The sequence below is a fragment of the Pundamilia nyererei genome, unplaced genomic scaffold (assembly GCF_000239375.1).
Source record: "Pundamilia nyererei isolate P.nyererei 1_Seehausen unplaced genomic scaffold, PunNye1.0 scaffold00189, whole genome shotgun sequence".
Lineage (NCBI taxonomy): Eukaryota > Metazoa > Chordata > Actinopteri > Cichliformes > Cichlidae > Pundamilia > Pundamilia nyererei.
In genome coordinates, this window is record NW_005187590.1 from 178,858 (window position 1) to 194,203 (window position 15,346).

Sequence of the window (15,346 nt, forward strand, 5' to 3'; positions counted from 1 at the left end):
GTTGTCACTGTATACATCATGGTAGAACCAGAGACACACATTTAATTTCTACAGTTTCTCTTATGAAAAAGTCTTGATTTGAGCTAAATACTGAATTACTTGCCGTATTGAATTGCATGGTCTCTGCTCCTAGCATGGGCATACAGATTTTCTTTCATTTTTTCACTGTTACAGATTAGCAGTGTTAAGTCACTGATGGGCTCTGTTCAGAAACAAAATGTAGGACACTGGTATATACAAAGCATCAAACTTAAAATATATGAATGGCAATACTGACCAATAAGTGATTATATTATTAGTTGCTATAAGTGGCTATAAGTAAGATTTTAGATCACATAACAAACATAGGATTTTAGAAATCTTAAAAAAATATTTACGTTAATCAGTATATGGTGTTTATGATAAACAAGTTACTGTACACGTAGACTTGTCACGTCCTATGACCCTGTGTTTGTGTTTTTGGACTTTTAATTTCTGTTTTGTTTTTTGTTTGTTTTTTGTTTCCACTTCACTCATTACCTTAGTTTGCCTGTGTTCCATTATGTTGTACTGTTTTTCATGTCGTACTGTGTTACTTTGTATTATGGGGGTTTATCCAGCTATATTCAAATGGATTGCTTTGTTTTAAAACTCTGTCTTTGCATCCTGCATTTGAAGTCCTCATTCCTCACTATCACACTCCACATCATGACAGAAGGGGACTACAAGAAAAAAAGTCCAAAATACAACATAATATATACCTTGCAATACAGAATAGCACATGGGAAAACAGGCAGGCCAGGAAACTGTGGCTCAGGAGGTAGAGCCGGTCATCTACTAGTTGCAAGCTTTGTGGTTCAATCTCTGGCTGCTTCAGTCTGCATGCCAAATGTCCTTTGGCAAGACTATGCATAGATGCAGAGGTGAAAATCTAAACAATGCAAAAACTAAGAAATAAACAGAACTTGAAAGTCCAAGAGTCAGACTCAGCCTGCTGGAGGTTTCTTCCTGTTAAAAGAAAGTTTGTCGCTCTTTGGCGACAGTTGGAGGATAAAGTCTGATGGATCTTATGTCTTGCTTCAAGTTTCAAGCATGACTGTTAGTGTAGGTAGGGTTAGGAAAACAAATTATATTTACATTATATTTATATTGTAAAGTAATGTCTACTTTACAATATAAAGCACCTTGAGGTGACTGTTGTTATTTGGCCCTGTATAAATAAAACTGAATTGTATAAATTGAAAACACAAACACTGGTCATAGGTCATTCCCATATTCTGCCTCCAGGATGGAAGTTATATGTCAGTGGGATTTAGGAGATCCTCAAAGTATTACTTTCATCACCACACCATATCATCAGTGAAGTCAGCAGTGCTCCAGCTGCACTGTACACTATGTAAATATGTGTAGAGTGTGGCTTTCTCCTCCTAAGTTGCCTGACGTAACCAGAATCACTTCAAGGCTGACAGTCTCATTCTATGGCCTCAATGAATTCTTCCCACACCCAAGATTTTGTTTGAGCCCAAGTGCATTTTGGCTGCTGATACTTGTCAGCTGTTTTCAGTCACACAAACTAACCAAGCCCAATAACACTGCTTTTCAGGTAGATTGCTCCCTTCACAACCGCTTTCCACCATCTAGTTTGGGGATTGCCACTATGACAAGGTCAAGGTCAAGTTTTTTTTTTATATAGGCACGAACCACATTGCAGCTACAGCTCTGCACAACAGTGGAAGTACAGAACATAGTGTCCCCAGCCTTCATTGGAATGCTGTCAAAGCTCTGGGGGTTAAAGATCTCACAGGCCAGGGCTTCTGCCAGAAGCTCCCAGTCCACGCTCACTATACGTTTGGTCATGCCAGGCATGTCTACCATCCTCTCCTGCCACCTAATCCAACCTACCACTAGGTGGCAATTGATTGACAGTTCAGTTCCCCACTGCACCCACATGTCCAGAGCCCATTGTTGCAGATATGATGATACAATTACAAAATCAATCATTGAGCGATCTAGGATGTACCCAAGTACCCAACCAGGTGAGGTACTGGCAGCTGCCCCACCTGGTTGGATGACTCCAAGACTTCTTTGCACTTTGAATATCATTCAGCACAGCTCAGATGAGACCTCCCTGTTGCCTCAGTCCCTGACACCAGCTGCACCAAACCCCTATTATGCCTCGTGCAGATAGCGAGCACACAAGAGAACAGGCCAACGTTCCCACATAGCAAAATTGGTATGGCCCGGATCTGGCCCACACAATGTGCTTACACATGGCCCACATACTGCAAAGAATGATGGCCCTTTGGTGGCCCAGATCAGGTTTGCCAGAGGTGGCCCACACATGGGCCTGCACAAGGCCAGTTGCAGACACACACAGTTTTAGCTCTGGCCCCAGATGTCAGCCTGATGTGTACCTTAACCAAGCCATGTAATAACAACGTGTGCCGGAACATAATAGTGCAAAAGTAACATGACAAAACTCAGACAGTGAATGGACTGATTCTTATATAGCACTTTTCTACTCTCATGGATTACTCAAAGTGCTTTATACAACATGCATGTCGTCTTTAAACGGAGTGATTCCTAACTACATTTATACTCCTGACATGCAGGCTGGAGAAGCCAGGGATTCAACCAATAACCCTTTGATTAGTAGGTGATCTGCTCTACCTCCTGAGCTACAACCACCCAGTAATAAGCATGAGTAAACCTCACTAGGTTTTGGCTAAAGTGTACACTCACAAACCTGTCAAACCTGCATTTGAAACATTGGCTACCATAGCAGTATAGTATTGTAACATGTCATTTGGGTCTTCTAACTAAAACAGGAAAATAGGAACATAAATAGTGCCATCATTGCCAGACCTTGCCCACATCTGGTTGACAGACACCCTGCCATGACACTAGTCAGTCAGAAGTGCCAGATCCGGGCCAGACCTGTTTTCTATGAGCCTGGGCCACATAAACCAAACCACAATTGGGACAGATGTGGCATGCCATCACATAAACAGTGCCATCTACGCCTGGCCCATATCTGGATGACATACCACTTACCATGCCAGAAGTCAGCCAGCAGTGCTGGCTTGATACCAGATCCAGGCCAAACCTGTCTGCTATGTGGGTTATCTCTTTGGGTTGCCACGGCCACCAGGCATTCTCCTTTAAGTTCCCTCCCCAGGTCTACTGGCTTCTGTGAGACTGTGCGAAATAGCTTGTTTTTCCCTTAAAAATAATTCTAGCTTCCCTTAAGGTGGTTTTTCTGTAACATGCAATAGGATTGTAGCTCAAGCCCTAAATCATTAACACCTTGTCCAATGACGCTGTCACTTCCATTAGTACAAAAGATAAATTACAGATCAGGGAATGTTCTTTATAATAGACCTGGCAGGTTCATTGATTATTTGAGATATATTTTAATTAGTGTTTACTGGTTCAGTATCTTGCCAAAGGACATTTTGATATGCTGACTGGAAATGCCAGGGTGCAAACAACCTACCTCGGAATTACCAGATGACCTTTTCTTCCTATTAGCCATAGCTGCTTATGCTATTGGCTTTAATCCTCTTCTGCCTCATCACTTGCACAAATGTATATATTAATAATTCCTTCTCTGTATCCTTTCAGACTCATTCCTCCCTTCACCGCAATAGTCACAGTTTAGATTCTCAACTTCAAACTCCTACTTTATCAGCTGTCTTCAGACATTCTTTCCTCCTCTCCTTGACTGTTGCTTCATAGTTTCTACCAGTACCCTCTTTATTAACGGTGCTGCTGGTGGCAACCAGTGCCTTGAATGATCTGGTAATCTAATCCAAGATCTATATTTTTTTTTTAAATGGGACTGTTTTTGTATCAGGATGGAAATATAGCATACATACAGGCTTAGAACCACCAAAACTGAACAAGCTTGTACAATTCCAGTTGGTAGAAAATATTTTAAAATGGCACTACCATTAAATGCAAATATGATTAAAAGGGACTCAAGACCAAGCATCAGTATGAGATGACACTGACAATGTGTGTGCAATCAGCTCCTAGTCTGGTTATGTGGAACATTATTATAGAGTAGGTACTAGTTTATTATAATAAAGGTATGCTGGTTTATAATGGATATTTATAATTGGAATTTGAGCAGCTCACCATTCTAAATATATTTCATATCATTCTAAGGTATGCCATAATACCCATAAAGTATTACTGGTAATCTGCAAAGGCATTAACCTAGCCCTTGACATATGTCTTACCAAATTACAAAACCTCTCACTTTCACTTTTCCAGCTACTCCGAGTTTAATTATGCAATCATTTTTCATTGCTGTAACTTTTACAAAAAAATCAAAAAAATGACCTAATCATTGCCATTTACTAGAATCACCCTGAAAGCTATCTCAAGTGTGAATGTTATGTTCAGATTCACACTTTTTACATAGGTGTAGATAGAGAAATCAAAAAAATTTGATGAATGATTGCAGTTGTATAAATGGGCAGGATTTGGCAGCAGTTTATTAAAAATAAAAGCTATTTAAAAAGTGCTAAATTCTACACTGGAGGTTTGAGTGACAGTCTATTTCATCCTCCGTAACACACTGCTAACACCTAATATACTGAGATATCAGGGGCACTCTACTTACTTTAATTACAGAGCAAGAACAACTGGGTTTTTTTTTAGGGTGGAATAATTGTACGGCATATATCTTCAATTACTTAAAAAAACATAAATTGGATGCACAAGTAAAAATATTTATTTTTTATAATCCACATGGTCAAAGGTTTACATGCGGACTCAAAACTATACAAACACTATCTTAACCCTCTGAAGTCAATAGATGTGATTTAAGAGGACCTGGCAGGAAGACAAAGCACTGCTCACTCAACTTGTATCAAAAGTGGGGCTCAAGAGACTGGTACTTTTAAATCCTAACAGTGCAGTGATGTAGATTTTAAGCCCCACACTACAAAAACATATTGAAGCCAACAAATAACCTTGCACACATTCAGTGTTATCTTTTCAAGTAATCTTTATAGATATTTGAGATTCAGGTACTGTATCTAAAACTGTTTTAGTTTGATATATACATATATAAAACTCCCAAATTACTATGGCATTCATCTCAGTGATGAATGTAAACTTTTGACAACTGTATGAGAACCAAAAATCCATCTCTGTGTATCTCTGTTTTATAACGACAAATATAAATTTGACATACCACACAACATTCTGATTTCCATGAGTGTAGCCACCAAAACACCATATTATATAAATATTACTTCAAGATAACTGTTATGAGAAAATCGATTTCCTTTTATCTCTATTGTGTTTACAGTAATTATTATTATTTACATCCTATTAACATGCATATCAGCAGGAGGACAGACACTGGCAAGAGTTGAACTGCTAACAGCCACTGTGTTCATGTAGAAATGCGGTGAACCTGGCGGTGTTAAAGTTGAACGAGCAGGGGCTGCTGGACAAACTGAAAAACAAGTGGTGGTATGACAAGGGAGAATGCGGCAGCGGAGGAGGGGAGAGCAAGGTTAATACACACACACACACACACACATACACTACAGCACACAACACACAGGTGACACTGGGTTATTAAATGTAAAAAGTGTAAAGAAGAAACAGAGTTACAATGCCACATGTGACATCAAACACTAGTAGCTAGCTGTAACCCCCTACAGAAATTGAAGAACAAAGAAAAACTAATACGCTAGAACTACTAGATTTAGCAGATGCAATAAGGAACCAGAACATGTAGCATTGTAGTCTGTAATGCTTCTTTTGCTGATATGTTGCCCCTGTTTGGTTGAGGTCAGGTTCAGAGCACACTTGCAGGCAGATGAGGACTTACAGATCAGGGTCAGGTGACCTCACACCAGATGGTAGCAACAGTGCAGGAGAAGAGCTGTCGATAAAGAGTTTGTGCAACTGCCCAAACTCTATTTATCAATGGCTCTGCCCTGGAGGAGTACTGCTACTGAAAAAGCAGAAAGCCTTTTCGCTGAGCACATCTCATTCTCTGTCTCCAGGGCCAAGCAGAGAGGCCCTGACAGCACAAGATTTTCTTTAAGCAGCTTTGCCAAATTAAACAAGATTATTCCACAGAGTCTTTACAGACTTCCTGTTCATGGTCATGTCTAAATACTTTTAGTATTTAATATTTGACAATCAACAGACAGTGAACTTGCTAAAAGGTGTCTCATACAAAATAAAGAAAGCCATTAGACGATCTTTACAGTGAAAGTAATCTTTTCAAATACTGCAATGAAAGTTTTAATGATGAATAATTAGTAGCACATGAGGGACCTGTCTTGGTGGCTAGACCAGAGTTTGAGAACCGCTGCCTCATTAATAACATAAGATAACATTGATAATGATGTTATTTATGTTATTCCCATTGAAGAGTGCCAGTAAACCTTGCCGTATTGAAACTGAATGAGCAAGGGACCCTAGACAAGATGAAAAACAAGTGGTGGTACGATAAAGGAGAATGTGGCTTCAAGGACTCCACAAATAAGGTTAGTTTTATGTCTGTGGGTCAGTCAAACACACTGTCTGTTCACACATTCAATATACACGGTAAGACTCCACAGTAGTTAGTATGGATTACTTGCAGCTTTAGGTAATGTCAAGAACAGAGACAGTTCAACAATATTCACATGTATAATGCTAACCAAAAAGTGTATTAACAGACCTTTTCTGCCCATTGAGGAAGGAACTATCTTTGAAACAAAATTTATAGGTATCAAGGAAAAGATCTGTCACTGAGGCGCTACCAGTTTGTTGTTAATCTCCTACTCCACCCTTCCCTCACTTGCAAGACATCAAAATACTCCTCCACGCAGCAACTCATTCCTAACCCATAGTGGGCAGTCCATCTATTTCCAGATGAAAATCATGACATCAGACTTGGAGGTACATCCCGATGGACACTGTCAAATGCCTTTTCAAGTCCACAAAACACATTGTTGTGTCCTTGGGCAAGACACTTCACCCATTGCCTACTGGTGGTGGTCAGAGGGCCCGGTGGCAGCCTCGCCTCTGTCAGTGCACCCCAGGGTTGCTGTGGCTACAATGTAGCTTGCCATCACCAGTGTGTGAATGTGTGTGTGAATGGGTGGATGACTGAATGTGTGAAGTGCTTTGGGGTCCTTAGGGACTAGAAAAGCGCTATACAAATACAGGCCATTTTATTTTCCCTTTTTATTGCCGTGACACACACAGTTTCTTTGTCGTTTTTCCCGGCTCAGCACCTATGCGTGCAGCTTTCCAGCTGGAAAAGAGAGCTCATTGACTAAAACACCACACACCTGTGCCACCCCTCCCCTGCAGCTGAGCCATGGACCACACCTCCGACACACACCACCACCGCCCAACTGAGGCTGGGGAGCCATCCGGCTGAACCATCAGGCACTCCTTTTCCTTCCAGCTGATGTAGGGTACGGGCCGGTCGACCCTCCTTGCCTGCTGGGACAAAACGGCCCCCAGCGCTCTGTTTGAGGCATCAGTCTGCAGAAGAAAAGGGATAGAAAAGTTTGGAGTGTGGAGCAGTGGCTCCCCACAGAGATATTTTTTCACCTGCACAAACGCCTAGCACAGCCGTGTCCACTGGACCAGATCTTGAGCACCCTTTCGGGTGAGATTAGTCAAGTGGCTGGTCAGGTCAAAAAACCCGGGCACAAACCAGTGATAGTAACCTGTCAGCCCCAGGAACCGTCTCACTTCTTTTTTTGTCTTGGGGCGCAGGCAGGGTGCAGTAGCTGCTGTCTTTTCTGCCTGTGGACGCACCTGCCTGGCTCCCATGTGGTACCCCAGATACTGTACCTCCCTCTGTCCAACTGCACACTTCTTCGGGTTGGCTGTGAGTCCCACCTGCCTCAGGGACTCCAGGACCACTGCCACCCACTGCACATGCTCCGCCCAGGTGTCACTGTAGATGATAACATCATCCAGGTAGGCGGCAGCATTGCAGCGTGCAGCCACAGCACCCAGTCCATGAGGTGCTGATATGTGGCCGGGGCCCAAACAAGCCAAAAAGAAGTGTACCGAACTGGCAAAAACCAGTTTGCCTCTTATCTGCAGATAAGAGAAACTGTGAGTAGCCCTTGGTTAAATTCAGTGTCATGAAAAAACGAGCCGTGCCCAATTGGTCCAGGGGCTCGTCAACCCAGGGGATGGGTTAAGGATCAAAGCATGACACTTTATTCATCTTTTGATAGTCAACACAGAACCATATAGACCCATCTTTCTTCACTACAAGAACTATGAGGCTACACCAGGTGCTGTTTGGCTTTTCTATTACTCCCATTTTTAGCATTTCAGCCAATTCCATCTGAACAATTTGTCTTTTATGTTCAGGAAGCCTGTAGGGTCATGAATGCACTGTCACGCCAGGTTGCGTTTCAAAATGATGCTTGATGAGAGACGTACAGCTGGTCAGGGGGGAGAACATGTCTGCAAAGCACTGGTGCAATGTGGCAACATCAGCTCTCTGGGCCTGTATGAGATGGTCGTTGCAATGGAGGGAGGTGGGAATGGTGCAATTTGGTACTTCCTGCCCCAACTTATCTCTCTCCTTGACCCGGCTCACCAGAGACGCAGTTTCAGTCTCTCTCCATGCTTTAAGGAGGTTGAGATGACAAATCTGTGTGGCCCCCTCTCTGTCCAACAGCGAGACCTCATAGTCAATGTTCCCCATTCGCTGTGTGACCACAAAGGGCCCTTACCACTTGGTGAGTAGTTTAGAGCTAGAAGAAGGTAGTAATACAAGCACTTTGTCTCCCTGGTGAAAATTGCCTGGCCACTCTGTTATACAGATGCTGCTGACGTTGCTGGACCTTCCTCCCAGCTTTCAAGAATTAGGTTGAGCACCCCACACGGCTTCCTGGCAAACAGTAGTTCAAAGGGAGAAAATCCCATGGTGGCCTGGGGCACCTCCCGCACTGCAAATAGCAGAGGGTCTAACCAGTGATCCCAATTGTGTTCATCCTCATGTATGAACTCCAGAATCATGGACTTTAAAGTCTTATTCAGCCACTCCACCAGCCCGTCAGTCTGAGGGTGGTAGACGCTTTTCTGAATAGATTTAATGCCCCATGATTTGTACAGTTCCTTCAGTGTGCAAGACATGAACCACATGCCTTGGTCAGTCAGTATTTCTTTCGGAATACGGACTCGGGAGATGACCTGAAACAGTGCCTGCACCACACTCTTTGCAGTGATGGTTTGCAACGACACTGTTTCTGGGTGTTTCTGGCATTGCATAATCAACTAGAACCAATACAAAGTGATAGCCACTTGTACTCCGGTGAAATGGCCCGATGAGGTCCATGCCAATACTTTCAAATGGGACCTCCAACAATGGTAGGGGGCGCAAAGTCACTTTTGGTATGGCTGGCTGGTTAATGAGTTGGTATTCCGGACAAGATGCGCACCAGCGGTGCACATCCTCTCGGATACCTGGCCCATAAAATTGGGTCATAATTTGCTCCAGAGTCTTGTCAAATCCCATATGCCCTGTCTTAGGGTTATAGTGAGCTGCCTGGAAAATCATTTCTCATTTCTCAAAATCATTTCGGCGGCTTTGTGGTACCAACAACTGGGTGTGTGTCTCCTCCGTGCGAGTGTCACGACTCACTCGATATAGCCTGTCTTCTAACAATAAACAATGTCCCGCCCTCCATGGCTAGGGTGCAGCGCCAGCCCCTTCCGGGCCCTGGGAAGGCAGAATGGAGAGAAAGAGGTTACTGGGGTGCAGTGTAGGGGGCCCTCCACTGGAGCAGTTGCTGGAACCCATCGCCTCAGCACTGTCACAGGGGCCTGTGTCCCTGTTGGCTGTCTGGCCCCTCCGCTCTGGCTGCCAGCAAAAAGGACCGCCACCCCCACACTCGCGGACTGGTGGCAATGCACCCACCGCTATGTGTCTGCAGACAGCCCTTTTCCATGGACTGCTCCTGCACCACTTTCCCTAGCATGTGGGCCTCCCCTTCTGGACTTCCCGGGCTGTAGCCACCTGGCCAACGCATCATGCAGGTTCCAGGCCCAGGCAAACGGTTGCTCCTCCTCCGTCATCCGGCAGGCCTGGAATCTGCAGTGGCTGCACAGGTGGCATGGCTTGCGGGTCCGACATGGCAACAGGGTTTTTGGCACCAGTGTGAAAATGGACCAAAAGTGGACACACTGTTTATTATTTTTATTTTCCCTTTTTATTGCTGTGACACACACTGCTGACAATTTCTTTGTTGTTATTCTGGCTCGACACTCATGGGCGCAGCTTTACAGCTGCACTCTGACACACCTCTCCACTCTCTGCTCCGGCTTCACTAAATCACACAGGAAGAGAGAAAGAGCTCAATAACTAAAATAAAACACACCTGTGCCACCAACCTCCCTGTCACTGCCCCTTGAGCTCACTGCTCCACCCCTCCCCTGCAGCTGAGCCATGGACCACACTTCTGCATGTATTCTGTTTAATTGGGCAAATTCCCATGTCTGCTGCAATTTCCACAAGAGGAGAACTGCTCTGATGTTCCACAACCAGAAAGCTGAGAAGTTGATACCCCTTGAAGTTTTACCACAACTACCAGTCCCTTTTCTTAAAAAGAGGAACCATCACTCTAGTTTGCCAATCCAGGGGTACCACCCCAGACCTTCACAGTGTTAAAGAGGCATATCAACCAACTCTGGGCCAAAATGGCAAGAGCCTTGAGGAACACAGAGTGAACAGATTGGTTGTGGTCTCTCTGGGTGCAGGGCCCAAGTGATGTGCAAGTTGTTCCCCTCATCCACCAATTACCTTATGGTAATAGTTCCCGACAGCTGCTTTAGCCTTAGATGAATAATACTGTCCATTCAAACACTGTACCCAGCCTGCCTTGGAATGCTGCTGTGGGAGTTGAAGATCTCACAGATCTGGGTTGTAGCCAGCTCACTCAGTGTATTTTATTGTGCAGCTGATGTGTCTGGCTTCTTCCCCCACTACGTGATCCAACTGACTACCAGATACTAAACAGTTACAGGTTCAGCTCCTCTCTTCATCCAAGTGTTCAATACATATAGCTGGTTTTAGAACCTAAGATGTACAAGTTACGTGATTAGGTGAGTCCAACTCAACCTCATGTCTCTCTCAACTTCATGGACAAGCTCAAGGTCCTTCCCCTTTAAAGAGGTCAGATTCCGTGTCCCTGTAGCCAAATTTGAAATCTAAATTTCAGAACATCAGGGCCTCTACTTTCCCAACACCCCAGCCATTACCATACATACCATACATTGCAGGCTCTTTGTTCTCAGGCGCTTGCGCTCGCTCCACTGTGGAGCTCAAGAAAGGTAACTTGGGCCCTTGGTTTTTCAATCATCATAAGACTGTTCTGAATTGCTCTTAGTCTAGCCTCTCACCCAGGATCCTATGAGGTGCCATCGGCCCTAGAAACATAGCTTCCAGGATCACTAGGGCATACAAACCTCTCCAACATGGTAACGTAAAAAAATCAAAGGAGGGGGTGACAGATATTTATTTCTGTTATCATTATTTAGTATTGTGAAGCTTGTCCCAGTTCCTGACCTTTTTGACACCAAGGTTGCAATAATCACTTTGAAATATTCTAATAATCTGAGATCCTGACTTTTTGATTTTCATTAACTTGAGGCCATAATCATTGAAAATAAAACAAAAAAGGCTTGAAATATTTCTTATATGCAGAGATACAGAATGATTAAGGTTGAGGACAGTGTGCTACATGTAAAGTTTTAATCTAGGTCATTTATAATATATTTAGCTTGACTGATTTAGGTTCAGTTTGAGTCTACTTTTGAGTAGACCTTCCCAGTAAATAAAGTTAGCTATTAATATAAGAGCATGCCGCTAGAACTTTCTCTGGGGTTTCTGATGATTTTTCTTCCTTGTGTGTGTGTGTGTGTGTGTGTGTGTGTGTGTGTGTGTGTGTGTGTGTGTGTGTGTGTGTGTGTGTGTGTGTGTGCATACTAGGAGAAGACCAGCGCACTCTCTCTTAGTAATGTAGCAGGAGTCTTCTACATCCTGGTTGGAGGTCTGGGATTAGCCATGATGGTGGCACTGGTCGAGTTTTGCTACAAGAGTCGTGCAGAAGCCAAAAAAATGAAGGTATATGATCTTTAGAAGTACAAGCTGAATTTGAATTTCAATCTTAAACAATAATATAAGATTATATATTAACAATGTTGAAATAAAGTTTATTGAGGATTCTCACTAAAAACATGATGTGAAACATGATGGAATTAATCCTCCACAAACAGAAAGGTCTTACGGTTAATGAATCGTGAAAGTGATAACAGTATACCAGTGGATTCCACTATCTGATACTAATTAGTACTAAAAATTAATGAATTTTAAATTAATAGTAAAAAAGGCTTCCCAGTGTTTTAAGTGTTCAAATTTCAAATCTTTTTATTTGTTTTAAAGATTGAAAAATAGCATGACTCACAGAACAATACAATCACAATAACAGGTGCTAAGAGCTATCAGGTTAAAGAAAAATTGGTGGAGAGTCCCTATGAGAGTGTCCCCAAAAGGGTCATGGACCCCCTATTGATCCTCTACTGAGTCACAGGAGCCAAGGTGTGAAACCTAGCCCAGTCCTATCATGGCCAGCCTGGGCCATTTGAGGTCAAATGGCCCAGGCTCTTAAAACGTGGTAATCCCAATTGGTCTTTCATCAAGTCAGCAAAGATGCACAAAAAGAAGACCAGACTCCAACTAGGGACGACCAGAAATGGGACTCTCTAACAATTGTGCTTAGAACTGAAGAAGCTTCTCAGATCAGAGGTGAAACGTTTTCAAGGAAACTTTAAAAAGTCCAGATGTTTTTTTTCCAAGCTCCGTAGACTACGATGACCTGGATGTCTGAGAACCTTCACAGACACATTATGCACTGTCACTTCTACTACTACTGATATCCATTTAGATTCTTTTCTCTAACTTAAGTACTTCATACAAACCTGTGTCTATTAGACCCCATTTCTATAAGACAGCTCTAAGAATGGAATGGAAGTAATTAATGCTTCAGTCTTATTACAATCTGTCTGACTCTATTAATGGGCTACATACCACAGGCTTTTAAGGGGGGGCAGTAGTTAAACTCTTACTTGAAAAGCCATCACTTAACCAAACTGTCTTAGCTATAACAATACACCAAATTTCTTTTTATCTCTAACTTTCTTGAAGGAGTAGTTGTAAAACAGCTTACTGATTTGCAGAGCAGTGGTGTAAAGAGTTTCAGTCAGGTTTCAGAGCTTATCACAGCAAAGCAAAGCATTAATGAAATGATGTTGTGGGCTCTGACTGTTGACTCATCTCAGTCAGTGCGATGTTTGATCCTGTTAACCATATTTTATTACAGATTACAGCATGCTGTAGGTATTAAGCGTATGAGGTGGTTTCCATCTTATCTATCTAATAGACTTTATTCCTGGCCTGGCCCCAACCGATCACGGCAAATGGCTCCCCCTCCCCGAGCCTGGTTCTGCAGGTTTCTGGAAGTTTCTTCCTGTCAAAAGGGAGTTATTCTTTCCCACTGTCCCCAAAGTGTTTGCCCGTAGGGGGACACATAATTGCAGGGATTTTCTCTGTTTTCCTTGCATTAATTTTTTTATATTAGAAGACAAAGTACCTTGCGGCAACTGTTGTTGTGATTTGGCTCTATATAAATAAAATTGTATTGACTTGAAATGAAACTTGTTGAGAATAAGGGGAGAGAGACAGGGCAAAAAAACACAATGTGACTCTTGAACTTGGGCTTTAGACTTGAATAGGGAAAATTTCAACTGCTGTGCACATTTCAGCAGAGGTGACTTTTTACCAGGTCTACTGAATGGACGCAGCTACGGTGTAAATATTTAAAATCAACAAACCCACCCACCCCACTGATATTGCCGTGAAAATACTCAAAGCCTGACAAAGCAGACATCGGCATTACAAGAGAGCTTGCCAAACTTGGTGAGTCAACTCCAGCTCATATCAGGAAGTGTATAGGACGTAAGGAAATGCAAAAGCATTGTGACCCAGACATAAGAGCATGACTGCAGCAGTATCTGGTTTAGCAAAAATACTTGGCGTACTTGGAAATATAACTGGAACACTGAGTTTAAGCTTCACTCATCATGGATGACAAGGATTGGATGGACTGATAAGGAAGTGTCCTGGAGACCAGAGAGAAACCAGACATATAGGTCATGTATACCATACACTTTACATGATGCAAATGTAAGCATATTATACCTACATTTGTACATAATCACAGTTCTACAAGTAAAGTCAAGTTTGTCAGGATGTCATTTGGATGTTAGTTTATTTTAATGAATTGATTTCAGAATATGGCATTGGGAGCACTTTTGAGTGTCAAATGGTAAAACAGCCAGCACAATGACCCTTTAAACAATTGCCACACATGTGTACGTTAAATGTAGGCCTACGGTGTTAGTCTGACAAACAGAGTCATTATAATGGAAACAGGCTTCGGTAACTGACATGCTTCGGGTACAGATGTGGCCATGGTTGTAGCGCTGCTCTGGTGATGTGGTCAGGCTTTGAACCTGTGTCATAATCCATGAGTCTAAGGGGTAATTTCCATGAACACCTTGAACTAAGATGATCATCATAATGAAATCCTGATGATTGGAAAATAAAAAAGATACTCCTAAAAGCCAATCTTCTCTATACTCTCCGTCCTACAGTTTTTGAAAAAGTCTGCTCCCCTGGAAATCAGAGGCATCATAAACAGACCCTGGATACACCCCTGGATATCACACTTATTATAATGTTTATAGATTAGCAAAATACTTGCACAATAATTGAGAATGTGTACTTCCTATTATGGAACACATGGTCAGTTTCAGGGATTAACAATACATGTATTTGGTTAGTTTGAAACTCCTGTTTTACTTGCTGAAGGGCATCCTCGCTAGTTGGGAATGAGCTGGACCTCTACACTCTTTTCATTAGTAACGTCACCCCCTGGAACAAAGCTAATAAAATCCCTGCCACAGAAGCTATAGTACATTGAAATGAACTCAACACCAAAAGCTGAAGAGCTGAAAGAAGATTGGTTCCTGTGCTTGGTAATCTATATGTTTTAATCACATTTTTGTCTGACATTCCTAATAAACTGACACAATCAGAATCAGAATCGTGTTTACTGGCCAAGTATATTTGCAGACACATACAGGGAATTTGGTTCCGGTAGATAGTGGCTCTCAAGCACAGCAATGTAAATCTCACACACACACACACACACACACAGACACATACAGGGAATTTGGTTCCGGTAGATAGTGGCTCTCAAGCACAGCAATGTAAATCTCACACACACACACACACACACACACACACACA

General features: G+C 42.7%; 1 protein-coding gene across 1 annotated transcript in view; it reads left to right on the forward strand.

The window, feature by feature from the left end:
* Positions 1-15,346, forward strand: part of LOC102208943 (glutamate receptor 2-like) — a 114,166-nt gene that overhangs the window by 82,321 nt on the left and 16,499 nt on the right. The window contains exons 18-19 of the mRNA XM_013914355.1: positions 5,398-5,512; positions 11,966-12,100. Coding sequence (XP_013769809.1) covers positions 5,398-5,512; positions 11,966-12,100 — 250 coding nt within the window. The remainder of the gene's footprint in view (positions 1-5,397; positions 5,513-11,965; positions 12,101-15,346) is intronic.